General features: G+C 38.5%; 1 protein-coding gene across 5 annotated transcripts in view; it reads left to right on the forward strand.

Annotated features, from left to right (window-relative positions):
• The window catches only part of cdc42bpab (CDC42 binding protein kinase alpha (DMPK-like) b), an 82,106-nt gene that overhangs the window by 37,639 nt on the left and 29,493 nt on the right, over nucleotides 1–14,974 (forward strand). For 3 of the 5 annotated variants that reach the window (XM_067417804.1, XM_067417806.1, XM_067417807.1), the window contains exons 3-9: nucleotides 231–314; nucleotides 730–825; nucleotides 1,261–1,409; nucleotides 12,817–12,910; nucleotides 13,011–13,211; nucleotides 14,330–14,578; nucleotides 14,738–14,817. In XM_067417804.1, the coding sequence (XP_067273905.1) occupies nucleotides 231–314; nucleotides 730–825; nucleotides 1,261–1,409; nucleotides 12,817–12,910; nucleotides 13,011–13,211; nucleotides 14,330–14,578; nucleotides 14,738–14,817 (953 nt within the window). Of the gene's footprint in view, nucleotides 1–230; nucleotides 315–729; nucleotides 826–1,260; nucleotides 1,410–12,816; nucleotides 12,911–13,010; nucleotides 13,212–14,155; nucleotides 14,177–14,329; nucleotides 14,579–14,737; nucleotides 14,818–14,974 lie in introns of all 5 variants that reach the window. The other 2 variants (XM_067417803.1, XM_067417805.1) reach the window with 1 other exon arrangement.

Below are 14,974 nucleotides of genomic sequence, written 5' to 3' on the forward strand. Positions count from 1 at the left end.
ATTTCTACTTGTTTAGTTGCATTGTTAGTTTCTGCAGACTTACAGTAGCAGCAGCAATGAAAAAAATCTGCTGTACTTTTTCTGCAATTAATGCTAATGCCAGCACTTTTAACATACAAGAGAATTAACACTTTTTGTCTAAGTGGTAATAAATAAATAAAAACACTGTTTCCAGGTAGAGTTATATGTTTAAGATCACATCAAGACTGATGTTCTTGTCTTCCTCACAGGTTGCAGTAGTAAAGGTGAAAAATACAGACAAAGTATTTGCCATGAAGATTCTCAACAAATGGGAAATGCTCAAAAGGGCTGAGGTGGGCTGATGTTTTTATTGAGATCTCTTGCTTTTATTCAGCAAATTTGGTCCAAATAACCTAACTGCTTTAGCTGCAAATTACAGTAATGTTTTTCTCAAGACTGCTTTTTATATAATGTGCAAATCTTGATCCAGTTAGCATCAGGCTTTACCATTCAGCTGATGCAGCCATTTCTCCTATATCCCTGGCGTGTCATTCCTTAGCTTCCTACTAGAGAGTTACTCCCTCTTTCTTTAACCATTACATGAGAAACCACTTAAAAACAAACAGTCTTTGCTCTATATGATTCAGAAAGCATTCCTCACAGTGGAAATAGACCCCTTGGTTGGAGTCATTCTAAGTATGTGAGGCACATTTTTGATCGCTGACTCCGAAAAGTGGTTTTCTTTGACGTTTACCTCTGTTTCCTCAGACGGCATGTTTTCGGGAGGAACGGGACGTGCTGGTGAACGGGGACAGTCAGTGGATCACGACGTTGCACTATGCTTTCCAGGACGAGAACAACTTGGTGCGTGAGAACTCTCAAGCTTGCATTGGGTCTGATTCACATTCACTTGATAAGGTGCAGAGGGGGAGATAACGTGATCATCAATCACTGCTTATAGAGTTTCAAGGGACACTGTCTTACAGGAGACTATATATTTATCTGTGCCGTGTTGCATATATAGCGTGACTGGAGAAGAGGGACTTCAGTATGAATTATCATTTTGAGTTCAGCTTGATGAGTGGGAGTATAAGGGAATGAAACCGGAGGAAGAGAACGATAAGAGGTTTTAGATGAAAGAATGTCATGGATAACTGAGATGGGATGGGTTAATCCAAGGGTGAAGGGAATTTTAAAGATGCAAACTGTCTATGAGTGATCTCTTTCTTTCCCATTCCGTTTGTTCCTTTTCTTCTCTTATTTCTGTCTTATTCACTCCCTGTTTTTCTCTCCTCCTAGTATCTGGTGATGGACTACTATGTAGGGGGAGATCTGTTGACTCTGCTCAGTAAGTTTGAAGATCGTTTGCCTGAGGACATGTCCAAGTTCTATCTGGCCGAGATGGTCTTGGCTATTGACTCTGTGCATCAGCTACATTATGTTCACAGGTGGGTCCTGGCATCTTTAAACCAAAAAAAACCCCATTGTCAAGAACTAGTATGACCAACTAGCAGTTAAGGGTAATCAGTCTTAGTTTTTGCTATTAAATAAAAAAAGAAGAAGTTATAAACAGTGTTAAAAAAAATGGATGACTAACTTTTAAGACCACTCTTCACAGTTTATGCAACTGGCCCCAGGGTTGTCTGTTAGTTTCAAATGTTGACTGAATAATTACACAATTTGCATATCAAAGTTTTCTGAGCCTCCAAATAATAATAATTTAAAGACAGCTTTGGGACAGACAAAAGCATTGAATATTAAAACGGGCTTTAGATGGAGTACACTACTGTTCAAAAGTTTGGGTTCAATAAGATAAAGAAAAAAGAAAAAAAATGAATACTTTTTTATTTACCAAATATCCATTAAATTGATAAGAAATGACAGTAAAGACATTAATGTTACAAAAGATTCAAAAAATCCTGAAAGAAAATCAAAAGTATCAAAGTGTCCACAAAAATATTAAAGGGTTAGTTCACCCAAAAATTAAATTTGTCATTAATGACTCACCGTAATGTCGTTCCACACCTGTAAGATGTCCGTTCATCTTCAGAACACAATTTAAAGGGGTGGTTGCATGCGATTTCCCTTTTTTAACTTTAGTTAGTGTGTAATGTTGCTGCTTCAGCATAAAGAGTATCTGCAAAGTTACAGCACTGAAAGTTCAATGCAAACAGAGATATTGTCTTGTAAAGTTATGGCAGTTTATTGCCTACAAAAACGGCCTGTTTGGACTACAACGAGCTTCTTTTCGGGGTTGGTGACATCATAAACCCAAGCTATTAACATAAACACTGCCCCCGCGAACACGCAACAAAGTGGACGAGGTCACGTTGCAGTCATTACGGAAGAGAGCGCTGTTGCAGGAGGCTAGTGTTGCAGACATGCCATCAAAACAAAATTATTTTTACCCCAAGTGCACGACGCTGGACTTCGGGAGCAATGGTTACAATTTGTGTTTAATTTAGTTCCTGCTGATTACAATGAAAATGTAGCCATCTATGCTGCACATTTCAAGGAAGACAGCTTCAAGAGATTTTTGAAGATCTCATGAAGACTCATACTAAGAGATGAAGCAGTTCCCACATTAAAGGCAGAAGCTGCTGTTTATGGGCCTAAACCTGTAAGTATGTCTTTTAAATGTCTAGTTTATGTGTGTGTTTTGGTTGCATCAAGACCAACGTGGGCAACGCTAACGTTACTTCTCCAACAAATGGCTACAAACACCAACAAAATTATATGTAATCACACCGCAAACATCGTTCATTTATATAAAATACATTACATAAACAAGATGTTCATGTTACAAATAAAACAATACCTTTACAAACAAGCTACTACTCAGTCGTGTTTTCGGATACAGTAAAACTTTAACCAGAGTATAAAAAGATAACTAACAGCAGTCACAGTGACACTACAAAAATACTTACCATTCACTAACGTCCATTAAAAGCCTTGCGTGCAGAGGTTCTGCTTGACCGTCATCCCCGCTATCTCGGTCTGATTCGGGGTCAAATTGGTATGGCAATATTGACGGCATTATTTACACTTCAGATGTGACTTCTGCCCGTAATGGTAAGGGGCGTGGCGTGTCCGGCAACCTGTGCTTGGCACTTCAGCCAATAAAAATACATGAAACTACATTTGGAGAGATGGGCTTCATAGAAGCAGGAAGGAAACGAGCCGTTTAAAGGACAGTGGAGACAGCGGTGTGGAATAAAGGTCAAATATAAGAAAAATACGGCATTTAAAAAACAACAACTATTAAGACATGTTATACTGCGCCCCATAAACACAACCAAGCCTAGAAAAACACCACGAAACCACCCCTTTAAGATATTTTATATTTAGTCCGACAGCGTATCTAAGTGTAGGCACACTATACTGTCCATTTCCAGAATGGGAATAAAAACATCAATAAAAATAAGTAGTCCGTATGTGACATCAGTTAGTTAATTACACAGCAAAAAACATGTTGGGAGATTTATCACCACGGGTGTTAAAATTATCACTTTCCGGGTGAACATACAGGTCCGTCTTTGCTAGTGTTAAAACAACACTGACGAAAGTGTTCGTTATACAAACACTGTGTTAGTGTTTCTTTTTAGTCACTCAAGGTGTTGAGAAATGTATTACTCATAAGTGTACATTTAACACTTTATGGTGATTAATCTCACACACCCAGTGTATTTAATGTTTATTTAATGTAAATACTTAAATACTAAAATGGCACTGTGAATGAAATTTAAAACAATTTATATATATATCATTTTATTTTTTCCCCAAAAAAATCAAGTGACTACAAATTTATTTGAATATTTATTGAAATTGTAATATATCAATTCCATTACATTTATGTATTTGGCAGACACTTTTATCCAATGCGACTTACACTGCATTCAATACCATTTTTAATAAATAAAAAAAAAACATTTTTGTCAGTTCTTGCTTTCGCCGGGAATCGCTACAGTAAAGCCATTGTAGTCACACATACAATTGAATAAAATAATTTCTTGTTATACTCCAATGCTATAACATCTTACCATGATAAATCTCTACTGCGTTTCAAACAAGATTAAACAAAGAAACATTCCTCAAGTAATGTTTTAATTGAAAATACAAAAATTCAACATTGTATATATTAAATCAACCTTAATGTTAAAAAACTGTCTGGTTTGTAATTCATTCTGATAAAAAATACTATTCCTTTATAAATTAATACATTTACATTTGGCAGATGATTTTATCCAAAGAGACTTACATTGCATTCAATGTACGCATTTTTACATTTTGTCAGTTCTTGCTTTCCCAATTCATCGATCCCACGATCTTGGCGTTGATAGCGCTCCTCAAAATGATCCAAACACATAGTATCGTTCCTGTTAAAGAGACACATTTGGTTAAAACAAACACATTAAAAAAATCTAAGATATAAAGTTTCAAACATCTTCAATCAACAAGCAGAGATACTTACATAGCCTGTCTTCCTTTCAGGATCGTTTAGGTTTGTAGAGTAATAATGCCAAGGGCATACATAGATTGTGGCCTTAAGTGGTTTCCTTCTGCAATAATAAACAATATTCCATGAAACAAAAATCCTCCAAAGCAGAAAGCAAACTAAAAGACTCAAAATAATCAGGTCACTTTGTGTTTTACTTCAGGTTATCTTTATACCAACACATAGCAAGAAAATTTTATATTCAAAACATAAGCACTACTGTTACAGATTTACAATACTACAACTAGAAAAGGCTAGAACTAAGTTGTACAGAAAAAATCGCGCATGGAAGGGCACTAATGCATGTCTGCTCAACTAATACAAAATTAGACGAAAAATGTCATATAGTATGAGTGTGCAATGTCGTGGAATGTATACGCCAAAACTCATTTCGGCGTGCATATGATACGCACTTTATGGCGTATATATGACACGCTCTCTTGGGTAGGGTTAGGGTAGTGGGGTGGGGGGTTCGTATGTATAATACGCCATAAATTGCGTATCATATGCACGCAAAAAACAGCGTATCATATGCACGCCAAAATGAGTTTTGGCGTATACATTCCACGACATTGCACACTCGTACTCGATCTTGAGTTTCTATATATTGACTGAAGCAGTTCATGAAGAAAAGCGTGTCCTACGATGTTTTCGACATTTTGGAGCGCTGTACAGAATGGTCGGCGTATGTTATCAAAGTACAACGAGAAGATTGCTAGAACACACAGAGCATTTCACTCGCAAAATGTTGCAGGCCGATCAGTATGCGCAGCGCCGACAATGATGGACCGTGCTATCCGTGGGTGCTCGGCCAGGGATCGAGCCCCGGCGTCACACAAGAAAAAAAAAAATTAAGAGCAATTAATTCATTCGATTAACGTCTGCTTTCTCATTTGAATGACATTTCAAAACACCAGAATTAACTCGTAGTTACGGGGTGAAAGATATAAACGGTCTTATAAAGGTTGAAAGCCCTAAAGATACTTAACGTTATGCCAAATGAGAAGAAATAACTATCCAAGTCCAGTGAGTTAAAAAATGACACATAATGTTAATGCTGCTACATTATTACAAAATTAATACAACGAAATTAAGTCACTTACGTAAATCTCGTCCTCCATTAACGAATTTAGTGTGTTAGTGGGGGTTATTCAGTTATGTTAAACTGAATGGCGGATCAAAAGCGCGCTAAATTTAAACTGAGGTAAAAAAAAACAAAAACGCTAAGAGTTAAGTCATCCACATCGGCTACGTTACTCATTATACAAGCTCATTAATAAATCACAAGTTGATAAGATAATAATACTATACTATACCTTGTCCTTGTAACCGTTGTGTGTGCAGGGAAATCCATAAAGATGGAGAGACCGAAGGATGAGCTGGGAAATTTAAAATGCTCTGCACATGCGCAGATGTTGATTGTTAACACCCAAAGGAAACACTGTGCTTTATCACCCAAAGGAAACACTGTGCTTTAACACTAAACAAGTGATAAAGCATATAATATTTGTAAATTAACACCAGATTTTATCACTAGATGCCCAACACCAGGTTTTTATCCCTCAGTAATTTGCTGTGTAGAATCTCTTGAAGCATTGAAAATACATTTTGGTCCAAAAATAACGTAAAATCAGCATATTGATTCATGATTCGGATCGCCAATGTCACTTGATTTCAGCAGTTTGAATCTTTATTTGAGGTTTGAAAACAAACGTAGAAGAGAAGACAATGCTGAATAAAGTCTTTGCATACACTTGCAAACACTCTCGGACTAAATATAAAATATCTTAAACTGTGTTCCGAAGATGAACGGAGGTCTTACGGGAACAACATTAGGGTGAGGACTCATGTTTGATCACTAAAATGACATATTACACCCATTGTTTCATTTAGTATTAGCAGACTATGAATATGCAAATGATCCCCGCCTCCACTCACGCATACAGGCTTGTCTACAAGTCTATGTATCAGAATGGTAATTTGATTTATGTATCACTCTCTACAACGTTGGACACAAAATGGTAATTAATTTGATTACCCTTTGTCTTTATTACATTATAATACAAATATCAGAAATATCAAAAATATATCGGGATAACCTGCTTCTCTTGAGACTCACCTGCTTCAGAGAATAGTTAATGGTATGTTGAAGTCTGCCCCACACATTCACATGATTGGTTACAAGGTAGATTGTGACAGAAAAAATAAACATTGAAATGTAATAATATTTTACAATATAACTTTTTTTCCTGAAATTATCATATAAATGTAGCCTTGGTGAGGTATAAGAAACTTCTTTCAAAAAAATTAAACCTACCAACATCAAACTTTTGAACATTAGTGTATATTAGATGAACTCTAAGCTAATACACATTGATTAAAAGACACAAAACACCCACTTTGATTCCATGGGGGTTTCAAATCAGTTAAGCATGCTCTGAAATCCATGCAATGAGTCGGGGAAAAGGCTATGTTTAGTCTGAGGGATGGATGGGTTGGAGCCCATCTTTGGTTATCATACAGGAAGTGGCTTCTCCATATTTGCATAATAACAGGCACCAGTTGCATAGAGCGCAAAGTGTGATGAATGTGTTTGTACTGGGACATTGGGTGTGCTTCACTCCCACCGAACACATCATTTGGGTACAAACACACACACACACACACTTTCTCTAATGTACTCGTGTTGTCTTCTTCACAAACTGATGTGCAGTCTGGGCTGCCATTTGCAGTCTGTTTTTGGGGCACCCAGAGGGACAGGCAGGGGAAAGTTAAAGGCAGTAATCATGGGGTTAGAGGTGTGGTCAACTCTCCTCTCGTGAGAGTTTGGCACGCCTGGCTTGTGGAGGGTGGGGACAAAGTGGATTGGTCTCCAGGGATGGGGTTGGCGTGGGTGTGTTTTTGTATGAGCCATGTTAAAGGGTGTGCTTATGGGAATAAGTCCGCCTGTACATTTGAGGGTGGATGTACTATGTGAAAATGGTTGAGACGCCACAGTTTGCAAAAATGCACAGTGATGGGTCCATAAATAATAGTGTACCCTCTTAAAAAAATATTTAAAGGGGTATTTCATTGTTATTATTTCTCTATAAAAATATGAAACAAGATATATTTTACTGGGAAATAAAAAATCAAGAATTGATCACATAATCACACTAAAGGGACTTTGACACCGAGCACAATTAAGCAACGTGAATGTATGACGCAATGACACTCTTGAATAGAAACAATAGATTTCTATAGAGTTAATAGAAGGAGCTATACACCGGGCACAATCAATCGCAACCTGACAGTGATACACCCCCCCCCCCCCCCACACACACACACACAAACCCCCCGACCATTCTCTTTGCTTTATCGCGTCATGCTCAGTGTGAAAAGGCTTTAAGCCATAATACATTTTTAGTTTTATTTCATGCATTTCATTTGAACCATGCAGCTCCAGGCCCTGTTTACACCTGGTATTAAGATGCGTTTTGGTAGATCGGATCATATGTGTACAAAGCTAAAAATAGTGTAAATGGGGGTGTAAAACATTTTTAGCTTGTCCACTTTTGACCACTTCAAGAGGTAGTGGAAAACCTGTTTGTTATAGGGTAAAATATCTAGAATAAAATAATATAGATATTTTACTTTATAAAGTGTTTAATATGGATTATTTTTCTTACACAAACCCATCGATTCGCTTCAGAAGGCCTTTATTAACCCCCTGGAGCTGTGTGGATTACTTTTTTTATAATGGATGGATACACTTTTTTTTGTACTTTTGGACAAATTTTGGGCTGCCATTCACTGCCATTATAATGCTTGGATTAGCCATGACATTATTTTATATGAATCTGTATTCGAAGAATGTCATACCTAGGCTTGAGGGTGAGTAAAATATGGGATTATTTTCCTTTTTGGGTGAACTATGCCTTTAAGTTTGGTTTGAAGATGAAAAACGTACATGATTTCAATGTCCCAATGATTTCTAACAGGTCTGCGGCTGTCAGAGCAAAAACGAAAGCCGATGCTGTCTGTGTTTTTCCGTCATCTCTTGTCGTGTTCATGTAAATTGCTCAAGCTTATTTTGTCCATTACACTGAAAGATCTGAAAAAACAATACGTTTACCTGCCCATACATTCTCCCATCAAAGAAATCCGGAGAGAAGTGGTTGAAAGTGGACAAAAGAGACTGATTAAAATACCATTTGTAAACGGGTATTTATCTTTCGTCCACTTGTGATTAACCAAAACGCATCTTAATACCAGGTGCAAACAGGGCTCTATTTAATACAGCTCTAAAGTCATATGACAGTGTCTCAGCATTGACATCAAACCTGGAATGACACAAAGTTTAAGAACACCATGGCGGTGAATAAATAATGACAGCATTTTAATTTGTGTGTGTGTGAACTATACCTCAAATTAATTTGGTCTCTTCATTTATTTAATTTACATTTTTAAATGCAGGTTTCACACACTGTTTCTAGTAGGCAGATCACATTAGTCGGCTCCTGCCCTGAAAGCTTCCAGGAAAAGCTCGGAGCTCTTGCTTTCACCCAGCCCTTATTAGCCTAAGTGGGCAAGCTGTTGTGTTAAAGTGGAGGATTTTTAGAGATTGTGCTCGTAAGTGGTGTTAAGTGCCAGTTCCTCTCTGCCAGATATTTGCATAGGATTCGCTCTGATCCTTCCACTGATGAGGACCGGCCCATGTCACAGTCAAAGAGCCAACCGGACGAACTAGCATCTGTGTTTTTGTTGTGCATGACTATTCCATTATATATTGATCGGGGCCATATGTGTCCTGCTATTGATCAGTACCATGTGTGTGACGTCTCAGCTGATTCCTAAGGAAGGTGGAATTTAATTTGCCACTGAGACATGGCTCATTGCAGCTTAAAAGTCAAGAGGGAATCTCCTGTTACCTGTAAATATCCTCTATCAAAGAGAAAGATGCACAGTTTTTGCCTGAGGATAAAGCCACATTCTTCTGAAACGGCACAGGCGATTGGATGACCTCGTAAAGAGCTTTGTTTGGCGACACCGTTGGCGGTCTTAGCGGCACAGCTTTTTTTTCAACCACAGTGCATTGACCTACAAGTTGAAGTTTCCATATACCTTTTATTTTTTTGTATTTTCTTGTTTTTTTCTTTTTTTTTATAATGAAATGTGCTCAATGCTTGAGTAAAAAAGGACTGAATGAAATGAAATGTATCCAATGTCCCCATACAATGAGTCCCACCCCCTTCTCTTTCTTCCTGTCTATAGTTGACCAGCTCTTCCTGTGGTAGGCATGAGGCAGGTCCAGATGGTGCTCACAGATGGTTATTGTGGTCTTAAAGTGGGATTACCTCCCTCTGCTCGCAGTCCGCTGCTCCTTAAGACAGCAGCCCGGGACAGAGCCACCCAATTATCACCTACACTACAACCCCTGCTGACTCGACCGGACCCCTTAACACACCATTACTAAATGAATGGCTTTTAGCCTAGCAGGAGGCATGCGGCCAGGTTAACAAAATCTAATGTAGATTTAATGCAAGCCAAGTTTTACAGTGTTTAAAAGGAATCTTAGCTCTGAGTTTTAACGCACATGAGAATGAGGTAAAAATAATATTTGGCATAGAAGACTCAAAGCTGAGTAGCTATGGTGCCATCGTAAATGGCTATGTCACATTATCTTTGTTATGGCTGGGTCACATTATCTGCGGTAAATCTTGTTAGCTCGTAATGCTAATCTATGCACTCTGCAGAGCATATTTGTTTGGTTCAGAGTTGCTCTACTTCTTATTGGTTTAGCATATCCTCTTCTGCTTTCTGCTGTTTGCTCTGTGGCACAAGACTGTGGCTGTGAGAATCGCCCAATCAAGCCAAGACCCTCTTAAAAAGGAAAACCGTTAAAGACCTCAGTGACAGATTCAGCTAAAGAACGGGCCTGGATGTTCTGCAGAATTGGTCATGGATTATGGCTGTTGAGAGATCTGCTGTGCACCGGGTTCAGTTTTGCTCAGTTTATTTATATGTATTTTGCTTTAATTAAAATATGAACCTAATTAATTTTGTCCCTTGAGCTGTACATACATTTCATAATGATTTTCCTTCAGAACAATTGATGCATCACCTGCAAGTTTTGCGAGCCCTCCAGAGTAGACATTAATGTATCATTGTGAAAGCTTTATTAATACAAACATTCCATAGGCATAATGGTTTTTATATTGTACAAACCATATTTTCTATCCCCCTACACTGCCCCTACCACTAAACCTACCCATCACATGAAACATTCTGCATTTTTACTTTCTAAAAAACACTCATCCTGTATGATTTATAAGCATTTTGAAAAGTGGGGACATGGCCAATGTCCTCATATTTCACCTTCTCCTTGTAATACCTGTGTCATTCCCATGTCATTTACACTTTTGTGTCCTCATATGTCACAAAACTTGCCCCCCCCACACACATTTTTAATAATTTTAGTCTACCCTAGAATTTCAGTAGGTGTGCTGAAATTGTTCATTTGCTGATTGTTGTTGTCAGGGATATTTAAAAAATTGGTTTCTTTATTAATGTTCACATTACTTAAGAACATGATACCCCAAAACAGGAGTGCTGTATATTATAAACATTGTAGTTTTGACCATATTGCTTCATTATTCGGTGTGGATGAGGTCAAGCCATTATGGAAAGAGTTCAACCACCCACTGAGTTCCTCACCCAATCTCAGACAGACCTCTCTGTGTTAAAGCCCTGATACACGGCTCTTTTTGGCCCTCTATTCAACTGCTTGACAGCGGGGGATGGCTGCCTGCCTCTCACCTCACGCACGCACTAAATCTTCATATTTTGCACGTAGCTGACAATTAATAATCAACACTTATACAAAAACTGTGTGCTCTCCTCACTCAGTGTACAAGCACTCTGACAAATCTGGAAAATCACACGCACTCACGTTGTATGAGCGTGTAGTTTCTTATTGGAAACGCTGGCTATAAAGTACAAAAATAGAGAAAACCATCAGTAGTGCTGAGTTTTAGTCTTTATGAGCTGTTGTGATTAATGATGTGCTGACGCTGGTAAATCCCCCGGCTATTTGAGCGAGATAGTGCGCGCTTGTCCTTCAAAGTTTTGCTTATCTCTTTTACGACAGCCAGCACTGTACTTGTGCCAACCACAAGACAGTTGCGTGATTTATTGATATAGATAAACTTAGATGTCTTAAACATAGGTGTACAAAGACAGTTTAGAAATCTCATGGCACAAATTGTGGTGTTATTTGAATAGTGCAGGATGGCTGTATACACATAACCTTTGACCCTTATTAGGACGATAGAGGCCTTGGTCCATTTGCACACCACTGTATCTGGTGCGACATTTGTATTTTTTTTTTTTTAAATAAAAAGTGATATATAGAAGTAAAATTAAATCATACTTGAAAGTTAAATGTATATTTACTTGTATTATTACATTATTAGTGGTGCTTGTAAAGCCAATGCATCATTGTTATTCCTTATACTCATTATTATTCTTCCGGACAAAACTTTGGCACGCAACTTGTCCCGCACAGTTTGATGTAGACCCATGAATGAGGTGTCAAATCCCATAGACTTACATTGGCCAGAAATTCGTGAGATCGTATCTCTGTATCAGAATGTCATAGAGACATTCTGGGCTCATTTGACTCAGCTTGGCAAACAGCCAATAAGTAGTGACATTTAAACTTTGTAGCCATACCCTAGCAATCAGTTATAGCACCCTAGCAACCACCCCATAGACTTCCATTGAAAAAAAAGATGAGGGATCAGATTATTGTAGAGACAATTGGGTAGCCTCTTTTGACTCGGTGTGGCAAAACATCTCTTTAAATATCTCACTGACAACGTCTGACCATGCCCTAGCAACCATTTACAACACCCTAGCAACCACATGGCAGCATGAATATGCTGTATCTCAGCACCAGATCATCATGGAGTCAAAGGGGTAGGCTCATTTGATTCGGGCAGCCATCCTGTCTATTATAGCCACCATGGTAACTGTCTAGCCACATCCTAGCAACCATTTAGAGCACCCTAGTGATGTAATATCAACATGTCATATCTCAGCACCAGAACATTGTACAGACTTGGAAGTTAGCTTTCTAGCAATCATGCAAAAGACTCTAGTAACTGCCTAGTGCTGGGTTTTGCCATGGCAAGCAACACTCACATTTTCTTAAGAAAATATCTTCTTTTAATTATATGATTTCATTTTTGTATGCATACACACCATGGCACTGGTTGATTACCATATTCATTTGGTATGACATTGCCACGGTGTAATACTTGGTGTTTATATTTGTTTTGGAAAATGATTGTTTGTGATTTTGTGTTTTGTTTAATCAGGGATATTAAGCCAGACAATATCCTGATGGACATGAACGGTCACATCCGGCTGGCTGACTTTGGCTCCTGCCTCAAACTCATGGAAGATGGGACGGTTAGTTTAATCTTCAATCCTAACGCTGTCAAGTACATTGTTTATTGCTCAGAAGGGGTGTGCTATAACCTCCTGTCGTCTTGTACCCGTTTTCTCTCAGGTTCAATCTTCTGTGGCAGTTGGGACCCCAGACTACATCTCTCCAGAGATCTTGCAGGCTATGGAAGATGGGAAGGGGAAGTACGGGCCGGAGTGTGACTGGTGGTCTTTGGGTGTGTGCATGTACGAGATGCTGTATGGAGAGACGCCCTTTTATGCTGAGTCTCTGGTTGAGACATACGGCAAGATCATGAACCATAAGGTTAATTTGCATTGTATACCAACACACAATTCTGTGCCACAAGAAATTGACAAAGGTTTTTACATGTCCTTAGTTCCGATGTTTATTTAAAGGTGATGTGTGTAATTTTTTCAATTTTAAAACGCATTCTTTCTTTAGAGGCAACTAAAAGCAAGCCATTCATCCGTTGATTCCCTGAATACTGTAAAAACACAGTGGTGCTCTCAAAACATTACATTTTGTTCAGGAAAACAAGTTTTTTTAATGAAGTTCCAGTTTGTGATGCTTGCGCTGAGAAATTGCACATTTCACCTTTAATTGTGTGCTCTTCTGAATCGGTTTGCGGTATAGAGTAGCTTAAAGGGGTCCTATTGTGCTTTTTTTTTACAAATTTCTTTAGCGTGTAATGTTGCTGTTTGAGCACGAAAGGGGTCTGCAGAGTTATAAAGCACAAAGTCCACTCCAAAGGGAGTTTCTCAACTCCCTGGAACGCCTTGTTCGTAGTTTTGAGTTTTCTTCTGGGAATATACGCGCCACAGTATTCCCCATTTGAATATTTCCCGTATAAGGCATACGCAAAAAAAGTAGGCAAAGCCTGGTTGAGTCGCATTAGTAGTGTGTTAAAACTTGCGGTTATGGTAAGAGGCGTGACATTTCTGAAAAGCTCTTAAAGTGGTTGACCAATCACAACACATTGGCCCATTCATAGGCAAACAATCAGAGCACATTTCGATTTTCGTTAGGAGGGGCTTTATAGAGATAGGAACTAAATGAAGTGTTAGAAAATCAAGAGAAAGAGAATAATAGGTCCCCTTTAATTTCTTGGTAATTCATCCCTTTCTTTAGTTAACTAAGACACTAATGTGTATGTGCATCTTGCTTGGTGTAAAACAAAAAAAGTCATGAGTGAATTGTAGAATTAAAAATTCTTTTTGTCTTTCCTTCACTATTTTATTCTGGATTAGTCATCTCAACCTAACAATGAGGTAAAAATTCACATTTTCATCAAGGTTCATTTAGTTTTGTGTGGGACTTAACTAATGGAGCACATCTTAAACCACCGTAACTAGCGTTAGGCAGAGATAATTGATAGTCTTAATCCACAATGCTCAAGTATATTCCAACTCTTTCGTTCTCAGGAGCGCTTCCAGTTCCCGCTTCAGATGACGGATGTGTCCGAGGAGGCTAAAGATCTCATTCGTCGGCTGATCTGCAGCAGAGAACACCGGCTAGGCCAAAATGGCATCGATGACTTTAAACAGCACCCCTTTTTCACAGGCATCGACTGGGACAACATCCGCATGTGTGAAGCACCCTACATCCCTGAAGTCAGCAGCCCCACTGACACCTCCAACTTTGATGTGGATGATGATTGCCTCAAAAACTGTGTATGCTTTTAATTTTATCCTGGAGCGCGTGTGTGTGTGTGTGTGTGTGTGTGTGTGTGTGTGTGTGTGTGTGTGGTTGAGCAGTCCACTATACACAGTGTTACTAGCTGACTTTAATGGATATTTTGAGTCTTAGATTGTTTTTCTGAAATATTTTAGGAGACATTACCCCCACCTTCACACACAGCATTTTCTGGACACCACCTCCCATTCATAGGCTTCACTTACACAAGCAAATGGTGAGTCAGACAACTTTTTATTCCTCATGCCTACACATATGCACACTACTGTTCAGTTTGCGGCCAGTAATTAATACTTTCACTTTTGATCAATTTAAGACATCAGTTTCAAAGAAATGCTGTTCATCTCAATTTTCTATTCATCAAAGAATCCTGA

The sequence above is a fragment of the Pseudorasbora parva genome, chromosome 15, assembly GCF_024679245.1.
Source record: "Pseudorasbora parva isolate DD20220531a chromosome 15, ASM2467924v1, whole genome shotgun sequence".
NCBI lineage: Eukaryota > Metazoa > Chordata > Actinopteri > Cypriniformes > Gobionidae > Pseudorasbora > Pseudorasbora parva.